At 40.9% G+C, this 19,879-nt stretch overlaps 1 protein-coding gene across 1 annotated transcript; it reads right to left on the reverse strand.

Annotated features, from left to right (window-relative positions):
• Window positions 1–15,492: 15,492 nt before the first annotated feature.
• 4930474N05Rikl1 (RIKEN cDNA 4930474N05 gene like 1) lies at window positions 15,493–17,715 on the reverse strand. Its single transcript, XM_087593726.1, has 3 exons — window positions 17,482–17,715; window positions 17,160–17,356; window positions 15,493–16,295 (listed from the first exon to the last, which is right to left on the reverse strand). Exons 1-3 carry the CDS (start codon window positions 17,656–17,658, stop codon window positions 15,992–15,994), a joined length of 678 nt encoding a protein of 225 aa, XP_087449852.1. The 5' UTR covers window positions 17,659–17,715; the 3' UTR covers window positions 15,493–15,991.
• Between the last annotated feature and the right edge of the window lie 2,164 nt (window positions 17,716–19,879).

Raw genomic sequence — 19,879 nt, forward strand, 5'->3', positions numbered from 1 at the left:
GGAGGAGATTTCCAGGACACAGTGTTAGGAGGTAGAAACTGGGACGACCCTGGCGGGGTAAAGAAGGTGAGGAGCTAGGTGAGGTTAATTAAGGTAATTCTAATTTGCGGTAGAATGTCACAGTGAGCGGAACTAACACACAAATCCACAGGTCTGCAGAGGGCTCTCCTGAGCCCTTTTCACGGGATTGATCTGTACAGATCTGACAAGAACTATCTAATAATAAAGAATTATTGCAGCAGTTTCTAAGCTCACGTAGGCTTGGGTATGACCTGCATTCTCAGAAGCATAGGAGAATCAGATTATATCCATGGAGCACAGAGTAGTAGAATCTTCTAAAAGAGATTACTTTATAAGGAATAGTGATTAGCCCGAGACTTCACTAAAGATGGCTTTAGACCTCCCCATATCAAAGAATAAAAGGAAACCCAGAGAACTTGTGATTCTAAGTAACTTAGCACTAGTCTATGAAAACCAAGTTGCAGATGCCTCTCTAATCCCCATGAAATTTGGAGATTTTCCCGAAGGCATTTAATTTGGAAATATATTTCCAAACTTTAACCCACTGAATAGCCCAGCTACATAACACAGTGTTCTGCAGAGTTAGCTGCCCTTGACTCCTGTGACCACGTCTCAGAAGGATCCATGGTTTGCTGCTCTATGTGAGGACCTCTTACAGCATATTGGTAGCCCAGGAAAACATCCAAATTCAAATTCAGATTTCATGGGGGTTTCTACCATCATGACATGTTGATCAACGTGTGAATCAAACATTGATACCTAATATACACTGAAGTAGACACAATGAAGTGTTCTGCATGGGCTTTGTCTGACGCTTTATTGTTCTTTTGGTTTACTTGGTACCATGTAACCCTGGATTGAAATGTTGCCAATCCTATATTAATGATCAGTATTTCTCTAAGTTCTCCTTATATTTTTCTCCCTGTATGTGTATTTGACTACACAGTGCTGGTATTTATGACTGTACCTATTATTTAGTTTTTTTATTTCTTTCTCTTTCAAGAATAGATTGTGTTATTGTTGTTGTTGTCTTAGATTTGGCTTCAGTTTCACTAGTTTTTAGTTTTTCCTTTCAGGTAGCTGCTGATTGTACATAAGTTTTTTTTAATTTTAGTTTTTATTTTTATTCAAATTAAACATAACTTCTGTTTTCAAATTTCCATTTTAAATAACATTTTTCATTTTGTTGATGTCCCTCCTATATTCATTTAACATCTCTACTTTTAAATCCTCAAATACTTATAATAGTTTAAAATTTGTCATTATCTTCCAGTTTAAAGGATATTATTGCTGTAATTTTTCTGTTGAGTGGTATTTCCCCCTTATTTTTAGTTGGCATATTTTGATGTTTGGCTTACAGTTTTCAAAATCAGTATTAGATGCTAAATGCTGTGGGTGCTGCATTACTAAGAAGCTCTGTAACAAGGCTTGCATTGCTTATGGAAGGCAGAAGCCTTACTGGATCTTCAGTTCGAACTTGCAGGCTGAGTTGAGGCCTTTTGGTTGGACTCTACTTAGAGTTGTTTTGTGCCATGATGTTAGTTGCTGCCTACAGGAACATGCAGGATTATATATTTAGTCTATATTTAGACTCGAGGTTACTCACATGTGGGTTTCTGGTAGTTTATTTTTTATTTTTTATTTTTTATTAACTTGAGTATTTCTTATATACATTTCAAGTGTTATTCCCTTTCCCGGTTTCCGGACAAACATCCCCCTCCCACCTCCCCTTCCTTATGGGTGTTCCCCTCCCAACCCTCCCCCCATTGCCGCCCTCCCCCCATAGTCTAGTTCACTGGGGGTTCAGTCTTAGCAGGACCCAGGGCTTCCCCTTCCACTGGTGCTCTTACTAGGATATTCATTGCTACCTATGGGGTCAGAGTCCAGGGTCAGTCCATGTATAGTCTTTAGATAGTGGCTTAGTCCCTGGAAGCTCTGGTTGCTTGACATTGTTGTACTTTTGGGGTCTCGAGCACCTTCAAGCTCTTCCAGTTCCTTCTCTGATTCCTTCAACGGGGGACCTATTCTCAGTTCAGTGGTTTGCTGCTGGCATTCGCCTCTGTATTTGCTGTATTCTGGCTGTGTCTCTCAGGAGCGATCTACATCCGACTCCTGTCGGTCTGCACTTCTTTGCTTCATCCATCTTGTCTAATTGGGTGGCTGTATATGTATGGGCCACATGTGGGGCAGGCTCTGAATGGGCATTCCTTCAGTCTCTGTTTTAATCTTTGCCTCTCCCTTCCCTGCCAAGGGTATTCTTTTTCCTCATTTAAAGAAGGAGTGAAGCATTCACATTTTGATCATCCATCTTGAGTTTCGTTTGTTCTAGGGATCTAGGGTAATTCAAGCATTTGGGCTAATAGCCACTTATCAATGAGTGCATACCATGTATGTCTTTCTGTGATTGGGTTAGCTCACTCAGGATCATATTTTCCAGTTCCAACCATTTGCCTACGAATTTCATAAACTCGTTGTTTTTGATAGCTGAGTAATATTCCATTGTGTAGATGTACCACATTTTCTGTATCCATTCCTCTGTTGAAGGGCATCTGGGTTCTTTCCATTTTCTGGCTATTATAAATAAGGCTGCGATGAACATAGTGGAGCACGTGTCTCTTTTATATGTTGAGGCATCTTTTGGGTATATGCCCAAGACAGGTATAGCTGGATCCTCAGGCAGTTCAATGTCCAATTTTCTGAGGAACCTCCAGACTGATTTCCAGAATGGTTTTACCAGTCTGCAGTCCCACCAACAATGGAGGAGTGTTCCTCTTTCTCCGCATCCTCGCCAGCATCTGCTGTCACCTGAGTTTTTGATCTTAGCCATTCTCACTGGTGTGAGGTGAAATCTCAGGGTTGTTTTGATTTGCATTTCCCTTATGACTAAAGATGTTGAACATTTCTTTAGGTGTTTCTCAGCCATTCGGCATTCCTCAGCTGTGAATTCTTTGTTTAGCTCTGAACCCCATTTTTTAATAGGGTTATTTGTTTCCCTGTGGTCTAACTTCTTGAGTTCTTTGTATATTTTGGATATAAGGCCTCTATCTGTTGTAGGATTGGTAATGATCTTTTCCCAATCTGTTGGTTGCCGTTTTATCCTAACCACAGTGTCCTTTGCCTTACAGAAGCTTTGCAGTTTTATGAGATCCCATTTGTCAATTCTTGATCTTAGAGCATAAGCCATTGGTGTTTTGTTCAGGAAATTTTTTCCAGTGCCCATGTGTTCCAGATGCTTCCCTAGTTTTTCTTCTATTAGTTTGAGTGTGTCTGGTTTGATGTGGAGGTCCTTGATCCACTTGGACTTAAGCTTTGTACAGGGTGATAAGCATGGATCGATCTGCATTCTTCTACATGTTGCCCTCCAGTTGAACCAGCACCATTTGCTGAAAATGCTATCTTTTTTCCATTGGATGGTTTTGGCTCCTTTGTCAAAAATCAAGTGACCATAGGTGTGTGGGTTCATTTCTGGGTCTTCAATTCTATTCCATTGGTCTATCTGTCTGTCTCTGTACCAATACCATGCAGTTTTTATCACTATTGCTCTGTAATACTGCTTGAGTTCAGGGATAGTGATTCCCCCTGAAGTCCTTTTATTGTTGAGGATAGCTTTAGCTATCCTGGGTTTTTTGTTATTCCAGATGAATTTGCAAATTGTTCTGTCTAACTCTTTGAAGACTTGGATTGGTATTTTGATGGGGGTTGCATTGAATCTGTAGATTGCTTTTGGTAAAATGGCCATTTTTACTATATTAATCCTGCCAATCCATGAGCATGGGAAATCTTTCCATCTTCTGAGGTCTTCTTCAATTTCTTTCCTCAGTGTCTTGAAGTTCTTATTGTACAGATCTTTTACTTGCTTGGTTAAAGTCACACCGAGGTACTTTTTATTATTTGGGTCTATTATGAAGGGTGTCGTTTCCCTAATTTCTTTCTCGGCTTGTTTCTCTTTTGTATAGAGGAAGGCAACTGATTTATTTGAGTTAATTTTATACCCAGCCACTTTGCTGAAGTTGTTTATCAGCTTTAGTAGTTCTCTGGTGGAACTTTTGGGATCACTTAAATATACTATCCTGTCGTCTGCAAATAGTGATATTTTGACCTCTTCTTTTCCGATCTGTATCCCCTTGATCTCCTTTTGTTGTCTGATTGCTCTGGCTAGAACTTCAAGAACTATATTGAATAAGTAGGGAGAGAGTGGGCAGCCTTGTCTAGTCCCTGATTTTAGTGGGATTGCTTCAAGTTTCTCTCCATTTAGTTTAATGTTAGCAACTGGTTTGCTGTATATGGCTTTTACTATGTTCAGGTATGGGCCTTGAATTCCTATTCTTTCCAGGACTTTTATCATGAAGGGGTATTGAATTTTGTTAAATGCTTTCTCAGCGTCTAATGAAATGATCATGTGGTTTTGTTCTTTCAGTTTGTTTATATAATGGATCACGTTGATGGTATTCCGTATATTAAACTATCCCTGCATGCCTGGGATGAAGCCTACCCGGTCATGGTGGATGATTGTTTTGATGTGCTCTTGGATTCGGTTTGCCAGAATTTTGTTGAGTATTTTTGCATCGATATTCATAAGGGAAATTGGCCTGAAGTTCTCTTTCTTTGTTGTGTCTTTGTGTGGTTTAGGTATAAGAGTAATTGTGGCTTCGTAGAAGGTATTCGGTAGTGATCCATCTGTTTCAATTTTGTGGAATAGTTTGGATAATATTGGTATGAGGTCTTCTATGAAGGTTTGATAGAATTCTGCACTAAACCCGTCTGGACCTGGGCTCTTTTTGGTTGGGAGACCTTTAATGACTGCTTCTATTTCCTTAGGAGTTATGGGGTTGTTTAACTGGTTTATCTGTTTCTGATTTAACTTCGGTACCTGGTATCTGTCTAGGAAATTGTCCATTTCCTGAAGATTTTCAAGTTTTGTTGAATATAGGTTTTTATACTAAGATCTGATGATTTTTTGAATTTCCTCTGAATCTGTTGTTATGTCTCCCTTTTCATTTCTGATTTTGTTAATTTGGACACACTCTCTGTGTCCTCTCGTTAGTCTGGGTAAGGGTTTATCTATCTTGTTGATTTTCTCAAAGAACCAACTTTTGGTTCTGTTGATTCTTTCTATGGTCCTTTTTGTTTCTACTTGGTTTATTTCAGCTCTGAGTTTGATTATTTCCTGCCTTCTACTCCTCCTGGGTGTATTTGCTTCTTTTTGTTCTAGAGCTTTTAGGTGTGCTGTCAAGCTGCTGACATATGCTCTTTCCTGTTTCTTTCTGCAGGCACTCAGTGCTATGAGTTTTCCTCTTAGCACAGCTTTCATTGTGTCCCATAAGTTTGGGTATGTTGTACTTTCATTTTCATTAAATTATAAAAAGTTTTTAATTTCTTTCTTTATTTCTTCCTTGACCAGGTTATCATTGAGTAGAGCATTGTTCAATTTCCACGTATATGTGGGCATTCTTCCCTTATTGTTATTGAAGACCAGTTTTAGGCCGTGGTGGTCCGATAGCACGCATGGGATTATTTCTATCTTTCTGTACCTGTTGAGGCCCATTTTTTGACCAATTATATGGTCAATTTTGGAGAAAGTACCATGAGGAGCTGAGAAGAAGGTATATCCTTTTGCTTTTGGATAGAATGTTCTATAAATATCCGTTAAGTCCATTTGGCTCATGACTTCTCTTAGTCTGTCTACATCTCTGTTTAATTTCTGTTTCCATGATCTGTCCATTGATGAGAGTGGGGTGTTGAAATCTCCCACTATTATTGTGTGAGGTGCAATGTGTGTTTTGAGCTTTAGTAAGGTTTCTTTTACATATGTAGGTGCCCTTGTATTTGGGGCATAGATATGTAGGATTGAGACTTCATCTTGGTGGATTTTTCCTTTGATGAATATGAAGTGTCCTTCCTTATCTTTTTTGATGACTTTTAGTTGGAAATTGATTTTATTTGATATTAGAATGGCTACTCCAGCTTGCTTCTTCTGACCATTTGCTTGGAAAGTTGTTTTCCAGCCTTTCACTCTGAGGTAGTGTCTGTCTTTGTCTCTGAGGTGTGTTTCCTGTAGGCAGCAGAATGCAGGGTCCTCGTTGCATATCCAGTTTGTTAATCTATGTCTTTTTATTGGGGAGTTGAGGCCATTGATATTGAGAGATATTAAGGAATAGTGATTATTGCTTCCTGTTATATTCATATTTGGAAGTGAGGTTATGTTTGTGTGCTTTCATTCTCTTTGTTTTGTTGCCAAGACGATTAGTTTCTTGCTTCTTCTAGGGTATAGCTTGCCTCCTTATGTTGGGCTTTACCATTTATTATCCTTTGTAGTGCTGGATTTGTAGAAAGATATTGTATAAATTTGGTTTTGTCATGGAATATCTTGGTTTCTCCATCAATGTTAATTGAGAGTTTTGCTGGATACAGTAACCTGGGCTGGCATTTGTGTTCTCTTAGGGTCTGTATGACGTCAGTCCAGGATCTTCTGGCCTTCATAGTTTCTGGCGCGAGGTCTGGTGTGATTCTGATAGGTCTCCCTTTATATGTTACTTGACCTTTTTCCCTTACTGCTTTTAATATTCTTTCTTTATTTTGTGCGTTTGGTGTTTTGACAATTATGTGATGGGAGGTGTTTCTTTTCTGGTCCAATCTATTTGGAGTTCTGTAGGCTTCTTGTATGTCTATGGGTATCTCTTTTTTTAGGTTAGGGAAGTTTTCTTCTATGATTTTGTTGAACATATTTACTGGTCCTTTGAGCTGGGAGTCTTCACTCTCTTCTATACCTATTATCCTTAGGTTTGATCTTCTCATTGAGTCCTGGATTTCCTGTATGTTTTGGACCAGTAGCTTTTTCTGCTTTACATTATCTTTGACAGTTGAGTCAATGATTTCTATGGAATCTTCTGCTCCTGAGATTCTCTCTTCCATCTCTTGTATTCTGTTGGTGAAGCTTGTATCTACAGCTCCTTGTCTCTTCTTTTGGTTTTCTATATCCAGGGTTGTTTCCATGTGTTCTTTCTTGATTGCTTCTATTTCCATTTTTAATTCCTTCAACTGTTTGATTGTGTTTTCCTGGAATTCTTTCAGGGATTTTTGAGTCTCCTCTCTATGGGCTTCTACTTGTTTATTTATGTTTTCCTGGAATTCTTTCAGGCATTTTTGCCATTCCTCTCTGTAGGCTTCTACTTGTTCTCTAAGGGAGTTCTTCACGGCTTTCTTGAAGTCCTCCAGCATCATGATCAAAAATGATTTTGAAACTAGATCTTGCTTTTCTGGTGTGTTTGCATATTCCATTTTTGTTTTGATGGGAGAATTGGGCTCCGATGATGCCATGTAGTCTTGGTTTCTGTTGCTTGGGTTCCTGCGCTTGCCTCTCGCCATCAGATTATCTCTAGTGTTACTTTGTTCTGCTATTTCTGACAGTGGCTAGACTGTCCTATAAGCCTGTGTGTCAGGAGTGCTGTAGACCTGTTTTCCTCTCTTTCAGTCAGTTATGGGGACAGAGTGTTCTGCTTTCGGGCGTGTAGTTTTTCCTCTCTACAGGTCTTCAGCTGTTCCTGTGGGCCTGTGTCTTGAGTTCACCAGGCAGCTTTCTTGCAGCAGAAAATTTGGTCTTACCTGTGGTCCCGAGGCTCAAGTTCGCTTGTGGGGTGCTGCCCACGGGCTCTCTGCAGCGGCAGCAACCAGGAAGACCTGTGCCGCCCCTTCCGGGAGCTTCAGTGCAGCAGGGTTCCAGTTGGTCTTTGGCTTTTTCCTCTGGCGTCCGAGATGTGTGTGCAGAGAGCAGTCTCTTCTGGTTTCCCAGGCTTGTCTGCCTCTCTGAAGGTTTAGCTCTCCCTCCCACGGGATTTGGGTGCAGAGAACTGTTTATCCGGTCTGTTTCCTTCAGGTTCCGGCGGTGTCTCAGGCAGGTGTCCTGCCGCTCCTGGGCCCTCCCCCACGGGAGCCCAGAGGCCTTATACAGTTTCCTCTTGGGCCAGGGATGTGGGCAGGGGTGAGCCGTGTTGGTGGTCTCTTCTGCTCTGCAGCCTCAGGAGTGCCCACCTGACCAGGCGGTTGGGTCTCTCTCTCTATCACGGGGTCTGGGAGCAGAGAGCTGGTAGTTTATTTTTATTAAAAAATTTAACTTTTACTTTTCAAGACTTATTTTTACATTATGTATATGAATATTTGTCTGCATGTTTGTATATGTGCCACACGTGTGCCTGATAATCATAGAGGCCAAAAGATGTTGTCAGAGCTCCCTGGAACTGGAGCTACAGATGGCTGAGAACCACCTGATGTCGTGCTGGAAACTGTGCGGATTCTGTGCACGAGCAGCAAGTGCTCTAAACCGCTGACCCATCTTTCCATCCCCATTTCTTTCCTTTTTTAAAATATCTTATTAGTTAAATCATTATTCCATATATTCTGTCACCACCTCATACCATTAACCTACCATCCAATACTAATCATCCACCAGGGTTCTCAAAAACCTTTAGGATATCACACCAGAAAGAATTACTCTCAAGCCACCCTGTCCCAACTAATCCCATTTCTTTCCTTTTAATGAATCATGTGACCAATTCTTCTGGCCTTTTTTAGCCTGCTCTGTTGTCTTACTTCTGTATTTTCTTCCTCACTATTCCCTCTTGTCTATTGAACTTTTTCTTTTCTGTGCTTTTGAGCTTGTCTCCAGCAGTAAACATAGAAATAAATAGGACATAAATTTCATATCACCTGTTGTCAGAGCTCAAAGGTCACAGCCTGGTACCATTCATTGTCCTGTGGCTGGAAATGGTTATGTCTCATAATTTTGTCAAGAATTATGTTATTTGAAATGACAGTTTTCAATCTGATATTCACTAGGCTATTGTAGCCAACATCAGTGACTCCTTACTTACACATCCTTTTCAAATATACCAAGTTTTCATAATGGTCCACTTACCATTCATTATATTCTGGAACATTCTTTACAGATTTCCATGGGTGCCTTCTTGACATTCAGATCTCCGTTGAAATAGAACTTTTGTGAAGGCTGTGTTTAAAGTAACCCACCTCTTTGTGGTCACTATTTTAGTACAGCCTTCACTGCCACCTGCAGTTCCTGCTTTCATTCCTCTGCCTCTCACCTGTTCCTCATTAGAATGCAAACTCTTTGTAAGCAAGGTCCTTTTCAGACATGTTTTCTGCAAACACACCCCAAGCTAACACAGTGAGCTGCACTGATGTGCTTGCTGGTAGTTGTTTAAGCTTGTTGCTTAAAGGATTTGGTTTACAGATTGGTATTAAACCTCCTGAGGAACAAGCAGCAGGTTGTGAGTTTAATCCCCAGCAGAGAAAAAAAACCCAAAAACAAAAACCCAAAACATTCACTCACAGAGTAAATGAACGGAGAGTGCACAGGGTTGCCACAGGAGAAGGCAGCTATTCAGAGAATTGAATTGGCTGTGGCCCTGGAGCAACTCACGTGATAGTCATCTTTATTCCGAATCTTCTTGATAGAACAGCTTCTCGTTTGTTGTTATTGTTTGTTTGCTTGTTTGTTCTTACCAGACATTGTGAAAATATTCCTACTTCATTTAAAAACGTTTTAGGAAATACTTCATTCTTTTAACTGTACAAAGTAAAGAGGTTCCCTTATACATTCCCATGCATGCATCAGCACTTCGGTCATATTTAATTCCCACAGTCGAAGATGCATGGTTTTAGCACAGCACATGCTCCATGTTTGTATTTACTCTCATAGAAAATACTGGAGCAATTTTTTGTCAGAATACAGGTTTCAAATACTTAGGGATATAGTCAATTGGATTCATCGAGCTCTCTTCATGGTAGGGACCTACCTAAAAAGACTAGCAGGGCTTTAGTTAAGACTTTTACATTCCTTGCCCAGCTTTTGAATCCTGTAATTGGTCTTTGTTTTGAGTTAATTAATCATTTATTTGCTGTGCATGTGTATGAAGAATGTGTGCACATGTGTGGAACAGATGCATGTGTGAAAGCAAGAGGAGAACTCTGTGGACTTGATTCATCCCTCCCCTCTTATAAGGCTTATGATTGAGATACATACAATACACAATAAATAAGATGAAACTGGGCATCTAATCATACCAGATTAGATGAAATTATAGTTCAAAACAAGTAAAATACAAAACTATTTTGGGACATTTAGGTTTGATCATTTATTCTGAAATAAGTACAGCAGTTTTTGTTTTTGTGTGTGTGTGTGTGTTTTTTTTTTTTTTTTTTTTTTTTTTTTTTTTTTTTACTATTTCTATGGAGAGGGCACAAAATGTCATTTTCCCAGGGAGTCACATACTTAATGCTTTATTGCCTCCAGGTTAACTATTTTAAAGGTGCCTTTTCTATGAAGCCTTTGTTGGTCACCCTATCCGAAATGAAATACCAGAATATGTATTATCCATTTCTTGCCTGTCATTACTATTAATTTATACTTGGTAGTCATCATTTGACATACTCTATGCTATATGTGTTGTGTTCTTTGCTTGTTACCTTCACTAGAATGTAAGGTCTGTGAAGATAGAACTCTTTGCTTTGCATGTTAAAATTTCTTTCTGTTCCTCTAATGCCCAGAGTGGTTCCTAACATAATGCCAGACACCCTGTAAGTTCTTCTGGTTGAATGGGTAAATGTATTAAAAGAAAATTGCGGGTTGAGGATTTAGCTCAGTGGTAGAGTGCTTGCCTAGCAAGCACAAGGCCCTAGGTTCGGTCCCCAGCTCCAAAAAAAAAAAAAAAAAAAAAAAAAAAAGGAAAAAAAAAAAGAAAATAGCAGCAAGGTGTGTAATATACCACTATTTGTCTGCAACATGGGGAAAATAAGTTTATACATGCTGTTATAATATATAAAAATTCCCTGAAAGGGATCATAAGGAAGGGACCATGGACTGACCGAGACAGGAGATCTGGGGACTAGGATTGTTCATTGCATATTTTCAATATATGTCAGGCTTGAGTTATGTGAATTGATTATCAATTTCAAATAGTAACCAAAAGTAAAATAATCTTAAAACACTAGAAAGTGGAAGGTATACAGAAAAGGTATGTAACATGTACAGGCCTCTGGTGGAGAAACTGAGGCAGAAACATTGTCCTTGCAGGATGGGTGGAATGGCAGCAGAGAAAATTAGTGAACAAGACCAACATGTATGCTCTAGATCTAGAAAAACACACTTCTCACTTCTCAGTTACTTTTCTGTTGCTGTGATAAAATACCACAACCAAAGGCAACTTATTAAAGAAAGAGTTTATTTTGTCTTATAGTTAATGAGGAATGTCCATTTTGGTGGGAGGAGGCATGGTAGCAGTAACAGGAAATTGTGAGATCATCTCTTCAACCTTAATCATGAAGCAGAGAGAGTAAGTAGGCTGGAAATGGGGCCAGACTGTAAACACTGTAAGCTAGTGGTTCTCAACTTTCTTTTTTTTTAAAATTTTTTTATTATATACTTCTTTACTTACATTTCAAAGGTTATTCCTCTTCCCGGTTTCCTGTCCATAAGCTCCCATTCCCTCTGCTCCCCCTCCCCCATCTGGGTATTCCCTCTATACATCCCCCTTATTGTCCTCTCCCATATTCCCCTGCACTGGGGGTCCAACCTTGGCAGGACCAAGGGCTTCGCCTTCCACTGGTGTCCCAACAAGGCTATTCTCTGCTATATATGCAGTTGGAACCCTGGGTCAGTCCATGTATAGTCTTTCAGTAGTGGTTTAGTCCCTGGAAGCTCTGGTTGGTTGGCACTGTTGTTTTTATGGGGTTGCAAGCTCCTTCAATTCTTTCAATATTTCCTCTAATTATCCCCAAGGGGGTCCTATTCTCAGTTCAGTTATTTGCTGCTAGCATTGACCTCTGTATTGGACATGCTCTGAATGTGTTTCTCAGGAGAGATCTATATCCAGTCCCTTTCCGCAGCATTTTTTGGCTTCATCAATCTTATCTAGTTTTGGTGGCTGTATATATATGGACCACATGTGTGTCAGGCTCTGAATGGCCATTACTTGAGTCACTGCTCTAAACTTTGCTCCCATATCCCCACCTATGAATATTTTCCCCCCTTTTAAGAAGGAGTGGGAGCATCTGCATTTTGGTCATCCTTCTTCTTGAGCTTCCTGTGGTCTATAGATTGCATCTTGGGTAATTTGAGTTTTTTGACTAATATCCACTTACCAATGAGTGTATACCAAGTTGTATTGACTAACCTCACTCAGGATGATATTTTCTAGTTCATTCCATTTGCCTATGAATTTCATGAAGTCATTGTTTTTGATAGCTGAGTAGTACTCCATTGTGTAGATGTACCACATTTTCTGTATCCATTCCTCTGTTGAAGGGCATCTGGGTTCTTTCCAGCTTCTGGCTATTATAAATAAGGCTGCTATGAACATAGTGGAGCATGTGTCTTTGCTGTATGTTGGAGCATCTTTTGGGTATATTCCCAAGAGAGGTATAGCTGGGTGTTCAGGTAGTACTATGTCCAATTTTCTGAGGAACCTCCAGACTGATTACTCTAGTAATAGTACCAGTTTGCAATCCCACCAACAATGGAGGAGTGTTTCTCTTTCTCCACATCCTCGCCAGCATCTGCTGTCACCTGAGTTTTTATCTTAGCCATTCTGACTGGTGTGAGGCAGAATCTCAGGGTTGTTTTGATTTGCATTTCCTGATGACTAAGGATGTTGAACATTTCTTTAGGTGCCTTTTGGCTGTTCGATAATCCTAGACTGAGAATGTTTGGTTTAGCTCTGTTCTCAACTTTCTAATGCTGTGACACTTTAATATGTGGTAACTCCCAACAATAAATTTATTTTTGTTACTGTAGTTTTGTTACTGTTATGAGTTGTAATGTAAATATTAGAGGTGGCCTAAAGACTCATAACTCACAGATTAAGGAGCACTACTCTGAGCCCACCCCCAATATCGGTCTTCCAATAAGGCCACATCGAGTCCCCAGATAGTTCCACTGACTAAGATACATGTGCCTGTGGGGGAACAGTCTCATTCAAACCACCACAGCACAGTTCTGAGATCTGATAGGGTTATAGTTTGCTCAACTAGTAAGAAGTATTCAAAAAACTGTGGATATGTCTTGAGTGTTTAGAACGAAATGGTGACAAATTCAGTCGCTAGGTTGAAGAATTTAGGCTCCAGGCGTCAAATAATTTTACTCCCAATGACATGACTTGCATCATTGAATTCTGTGGTGCTATAAGGCTAAAACTGGACAAAAGTAAAGGTTAATTGCTTTAAATGTAGCTCTAGGGAGGGGCATAATGAAGAGAAGGGACCAGTGAGAGAGAGAAAAAAAATTGAACATTTGATAAACATTGACCTTTCTGTTCAGACCTGTTTGTTCCTTTTGAAAATTGTGCTATACATCCATTATAAAATTTTTCAACCACTAGGATGGAGATATTGCAAATCAAAGACTTTCCTTCTCAAGCAGCTTGTTAAAGGTGAACATGCATGTTCAGGAACATGTTTGTATGGTTTATATATCACTGTTGCCTTCCAATACTGTTTTTTTTTTCACCCCCACAGGGTGGCTAGTTGATTTAGCACCGAAAAGGCAGCCTTTATTGTTGTTTATGCAAACTAGAAATTTCAACATTTGAGAAAACCAAAAACCAAATTACAGATTTCAATTATCTGTTGTGGTATAACACCCCATTCCCAAATGTATAGGCTCTTTGGTACCTCTCTCTGGTTCTGTGAGCTGACTGGGCATTAGTGACAGGCCCTCAATTATACTATTAGATCCTCATTTGTGTGTTTGAAAGCCCACAGTGTCCATAGCTGTGACTTTCTGAATGTCCAGAAATCTGGTCTCACCTGATTTCTTCATGAAGAATCAGGCACCTTGGGGCCCTATGCTCTTACATTGTATATTTGTGGATGGTTGGGTTTATGAAGAATGGTGGTCAGTAGTTCTATTTTCTTGAGTAAAACTAGCTTGTGAGACAGAGGGAAAAGAATTTGCTAGGTTAGTAGGGCTTTGGCTATGATTGTCTTAGCATTACCTCTGTTAGCCAAAACACTCACTGGCTCTGCTGTTGTTCCCACTAATAAAGGGTCCCATTCTTGATGGGAGTGGAAGTCAGTCTTACAATAGAACACATGAGTCAACAGGCATGACAAACCTATCTGCTGCGCTATAGTACATGTGATATCTCTGAGGACCAAGCTATTTATCACGCATTCTGATAAAAAGTCACCTGTTTTACCCTATTGTGATATGGCTGTAAAATGAACTTTACATGGATTGTGTTAGCATCTTGTCTAAGCCCACCCAACAGTTACCTGGCAACATCCATGTATGCCTGACTCATTATAAAAGGAGCTGTTTGCCCCCTCCTCTCTTTTGCTCTTACTCTTGCCTTCCTGCTCCAGCTCGCTCCCAGTTCCCTTCCCTCCTCTTTCTACATGTGCTCATGGCTGGGCTCTACTTCTCTATGTTTTTCTCTCTCTCTGCCTTTCTCTGCCTCTACTACCCTCTCAACTCCCCTACCCATGCCCTGAAATAAACTCTATTCTCTACTACAGTGCTCTATGTGTGTGTGGGGAGTCCCTCAGGGGGAAGGGATGCCTTAGCCTGGGCCCGCACCGCCCCCCATACCTGACCACATCTCCATAGAACATATCCTCCCTTTCTTTGTTTACAAACACATCCGATTGTCTGCTCACCATTTTAATGTATGTGTTCCCGTTTTCCCAGCTTGTATATGGGATGCACAGAAATGATACAACAGATACTAGATACCAATTATACACTTAGTCCCTGGATCCAAAGAGATGCACACCATGTATTCCTCATCAACAGAATGTCTTATTTCAAGGATTGAAAAATGGAACTCCTTAGCTGGGGCACCTCCTTTGCCTGCTGGACTTCACCAACTAGTTGTCTTCCCCTCAAGTGAGCTAACTGAAAACCATGCATTTGGTTCTTACCTACTTAATGCTCAGTCCTGAGTCCATCCTTCCAGACAGAGTCTTCCCTGTGATAGGGAAGCTAGAGAATGCACGAAGATGAGGCAAAAAGGGTCAAAATAATAGAGTCGCGCAGAATAGGTCAATATAGTCCATTCCAAGAGCAGCGGCACTCTGGAATCATGGGTACCTCTGCCAGAGTCTATTAGTGAGGTGATCAGCAGCTGGTTTCTGATGAAAACAGTCAGAGCACAGTGAGGAAGAAGAAATTCATTCTAGGCTATTTGGCTATTTTCTTTCCCCCCTTTTTTTTAAGATTGAGTTTTTTGTTTTTTGGTTTTCTTTTTTGTTTTTATTTTTGATCATTTCTTAAATTCAGAGGATACACCTTTGAAGAGGCCAAATCCACTTAAGAGTTTTAAATGTTTATGTTTATGTTTTAAAAATTATTTTTGTTCCTACTACAACTTTCAATGAACTTAAAATAATTTATCAAATAGAATATTCATAATTTGCAAACATTTTCTCACCTTGTTATTAGACAGCATTTTAGACTATGTAAACCAAATACTAACAATTTATTAAAACCAATAATTAAAATAAACACAACATTGAAAACATCAGAAGGAATAAAAAGGAGCAATACTTAAACAGAATATTGAATACATCAGAAGGAGTAAAAAGGCTATTTCTCAGGGGAGGGAAGTCTGGCTGTGGGATTGGAACTGCTGCTGGATTGAAATCAGCAGCTGATCGTGAGTTACAGGAACAATAGCTCAGATATAGCACAGAGTGCAATTGATGAGCAGAGGTGACAGTGCCATCCTCTAAATAGGTAGGCCCACTATAACAAGCAGGACATGACTGAAAGATACCTCGTATGTACAGACATACTGAGAAACAGCTTCCACAGCTGCTATCCTGTGTGCTATCTGGGCTGCTGCCGCCACATCTGTCTACAGGGACTCATGCATCACAGAAACTTCTGGGGGTTTTTGTGCCCAGCAGCTCTGGTGCACAAGTTCGTTCTGGCTCCAGAGTGGCTCTTTCCCCTGCTGATTTACACCCACTCAATGTGCGGATCTGAGGCAGTGTGTCTCCCCAGATCTGAGTCCTCCTCATCCTTGGTTTGTGAATCCTTGGCATGTTCTTCCTGCAACTGGGTCAGGAGCCTCTTGACGCGGACACTAAGATCAGAGTTTGGCATGCACACACTCAAGTAGGCCTTCAGGTATTTCAGAGGCAACAGGTCTGCTGGGTCACAAAAGTCCTCAGGATTCGTGTCCATCCATGTTTCCAGGAAGCTACAGAGGGTGTTCTTTACTTGTTCGTCCACTTTAGAATAAGGTTTGAAGTAAGCATATCTAGAAAAGACCAAAGAATATGTCACCTCTAAAGTCCCAGTCCCCTCACCTAATACTGTCACTTCTGGCTGCTCTCAGATATATTTGTTCAGATGTACACAATAGGTGCTTTCCATGTATCTGTGCCAAAGATGAACACAGGTGTCTGTATCCAGACCTCTCCTTGGTCACATGATTTCCTGCATTGTCTTTCATGGATCTCTACTTTGGACACATCTCTACTGCTACTCCAATATTTCTAGTACCTCCTTTATGTATGAGAGAATTGCATTCACTAAGGCCTCAGACATATTGCCAGAATGGTAAAGAGCTTTTCAAAGGTAGAGGGGTTGGTTACAACCATTTTAGGGTCTCAGCTCTGGACAGCCTAATCCCTTGAACCAAGCATGGGAGAAGGAATTACTTAAAGCATGCTAATGGGTTCTGACAATTATGTAGACAAGAAAAAGATGGAGACAGAGACAGAGACTGAAACTTAGACAGAGCCAGAGCCTGAGATAGAGACAAGAGATAGAGAGTGAGACAGAGAGGGAGAGGAAGAAGAAACGGAGAGGGAAACAGAAGAGAAAGGAAGATGGGGAGGAGATGAGGGAGAGGGAAAGGGAGAGGGAGAGGGAGAGGGAGAGGGAGAGGGAGAGCCATCGAGAAAGAGAGAGAGAGAGAGAGAGAGAGAGAGAGAGAGAGAGAGAGAGAGGGAGAGAGAGGGAGAGAGAGAGAGGAGAGACACATACAAACATATAGAGACTTGAAGGGCATAAAGGGAGTGGACCAGAAGACAGGGTGAGAGAGACAGAGTAGGGCAGATGGGAATTCCTGAAACCAACAGGAGGGTCAGAAATGATGGACGTGGAGATGGGCACTCACCTCACAAAAACCAGGTCCAACACCTGTAGGGGGGTGGCAAAATATCTGTATGTAGACAGAAAAGCAAGGACTGAGAAGGGGTCCCATTCCTTCAGAGAAGGCACCAGGGTGTTCATCTGCTCAACCACAGCCTTTGATCTGGAGCAGGCCTCTCTCTGGGACTCCATCTGGTCGTGTTGGGCGGAAGCATTCTCCACCTGAAGAGAGATTAAAGTTGAAGGTTCAAACTGGCTCAGATCTGCACCCTTCTGAATGGTTCTCCTCATCCAAGTTTACCTGAATTATCTCAATGCCAAACCCACAGAGAAAAGAGAGCACTTACCTGGTCTGTGTGTTCCTGTCCTTGGCTGGCCTTGGTCAAATTTGTTCCCTTTCGGGAAAAGGGCCACAGGCGTTGAAAGCAAGAGTGAATCCTCTGCCTCCAGACACCATCATGGCCTTCCCCGTTGTGTCTCCTGAGGCCTGAGCCTCGAGTAGTCCGAAGACAGCAAGAAAACATCCTGCCCTCTCTACTGTCTCTGACAAGTGAGCCTGTAGGCCTTGCTCTAACCAGCAGGTTGCCTGGTTACCAAGGTTCTGCATTGTGAGGTCTACTTCATGAGGGTGGTTCCATTACTGTAGCTCTTTGATCAGGACATTCCTTAAAGGCTCCCATGTCCCCTTCCATTTCCTAGGTGCACAAATAAACTCAGGAATACATGTGTTTCCCACTGCGCTGTCCCCAGAGATATCTTAATACAGCCAGCACCTCAGCTGTGCAGTCTCAGTCCCTACTGTGGAGCTGCATCTGTGAGCATGATCATAAATTCAGCCCTACGTATCCCCATCTACCATGAACATACCCTAGGCCTTTTTCCTTGCCTTTATGTGACCTTGTATGTGTTCTGTGTGGAAGGAGACCATATGCATGCTTGTGACAGGCAGTAGCCCCACAATGTCAGTGTGCTTGCATAGGAATTTTTTTTCCCAGGATCAGTTTCCACCACCATGGTCATCTTAGGTCTTAAACCCACAAGTTTATATCACTTTGTAAACAGCCGACTGAGGCACATCCACCATCGTATATATGGCACCCTAACACTCTTTCAAAGTGGATTCATCCTCCATTGCTTTGTCTTTAATTCCTACTGGTGTCCTTGATCTAATCCTCTCCAGTGATTGATACGCTCTCTCTCTCTCTTTCATATATATATATATATATATCTATATAGATAGATAGATAGATATAGATGTAGATGTAGATATAGATATAGATGTAACAAAATGTGTGTTAGTATATACCTAACATACTTATATACATAATCTCCATGAGCACTATTCTTGTCAACTCTAGCAGAACCCATTCGTTCATATTCAAAATAGGGCAGCTTCCAAGTACATTTAGCCACCTGGTTTATCAGTTTTCACTAAGACAGGGCAACTTTTCTCCTATTAACTCAGTGAGTGGAATGGCTCCCTTAGTCAGGAAACAGAGTCAGAGACAGTCCCTGCTCCCACTACTAAGGCTTCACAGGAAGATGAAGCTACACAAGTGTTGCAAGGTCCTGCGGGTCCATGTCAGTCCAGTGTAGGCTACCAGGTCACCCTGCAGGATCTCCGGTGGACATTTCAGTCCCTGTATCCTATGGGCTTCTTTGACTGGATGTTCCCCCCAGTCCTGTGGTGTGCTCTACCTCTCAGCTCAAAGAAAATTTCCTCCAAATTTTCTACAATGTTTTTCTAGCTCTACCTAATGTATGACTGTGTGTCTTTGTACTTGTTCCATCACTTTCTAAGTGAGGCTTTTCTGATGACAATTGTGTTAGCAATAATCTCCGAGTATACCAGAATATTACTAGAAATCCTTTCATTGGCATTTTTTCTATTCCCTTTTTTCTTTCATGTCTCTGTGTGCATCTATGTCGATGGGTGGTCCAGTCTCTGGTTCTGGGTGCCTTAGGCATTGCGAGGTGTAGACATACTCCCATGTAATGGGGCTCAAATGTGTCAAGGCATTGGTTAGACCCTTTAGAAATTTGTTTCTTTTACTACAGTACATGATATAGGCTGTACAAAATGTAGATGAAACGTTTTCTTGCTGGGCTGATATCCTAATCTGTCCACTGAAAGTCTTTCTGGTTACATGAGAAGTCTCAATAGCCCCAAATTCTAGGAATCTAAGCTGGGATCGCCTCTCATAGATTCCTAAGAGTTTCCATTTCACTAGGATTCCAGCTTGTCCCAGAGATACCCCCAATTCTGATTTATTCTCCCAACCCTCTCTCCCAATTGGATCCTCCATTTTCTTTCCCTACCCTTCATTTAGACCCCTCCTCTACCTACCTCCCACCCCAATACGCCCAAATCGATGTTGATTTTCTTTCCCCTTCAGGGTGTGATGCATGTACCTCTTTCTTGGGGCCTCTTATTACTTAGGTTCTCTTTGTCTGTGTCTTTCTCTCTGTCAAGTAGTAGCATACTTGTTCTTTATTTTAAAATTAATTTCCACATTTAAGTGAATATATTATATTTGTTTCCAATTCCATTCATTTGCCAGAATAGAACCAGATGTTACTTTTAACAGCTGAAGAATACCCAAGTGTGTAAAGGTAAAATATTTCCTTTGTCCATTCTTCAATTGAAGAACTTTACGTTGATTCTAGCCATTAACGAAAAAGATTGTATGATGATAGTTTAGCATGTTAACAGCTAGTATGTATTTTTTTCTACAAGCCCAAGTG

This window comes from Rattus norvegicus, chromosome 18, assembly GCF_021556685.1.
Source record: "Rattus norvegicus strain SHRSP/BbbUtx chromosome 18, alternate assembly SHRSP_T2T, whole genome shotgun sequence".
NCBI classification, from domain to species: domain Eukaryota; kingdom Metazoa; phylum Chordata; class Mammalia; order Rodentia; family Muridae; genus Rattus; species Rattus norvegicus.

What these genes read in the sequence shown, in the direction of transcription:
- 4930474N05Rikl1 (XM_087593726.1), bottom strand. Translation starts at nt 17,658, where the DNA reads ATGTTTTCTTGCTGTCTTCGGACTACTCGAGGCTCAGGCCTCAGGAGA. An exon ending in GACAGGAACACACAGACCAG is followed by an intron (nt 17,357 to 17,481) that starts GTAAGTGCTCTC and finishes ATCTCTCTTCAG; the next exon opens with GTGGAGAATGCTTCCGCCCA. An exon ending in TTGGACCTGGTTTTTGTGAG is followed by an intron (nt 16,296 to 17,159) that starts GTGAGTGCCCAT and finishes GGTCTTTTCTAG; the next exon opens with ATATGCTTACTTCAAACCTT.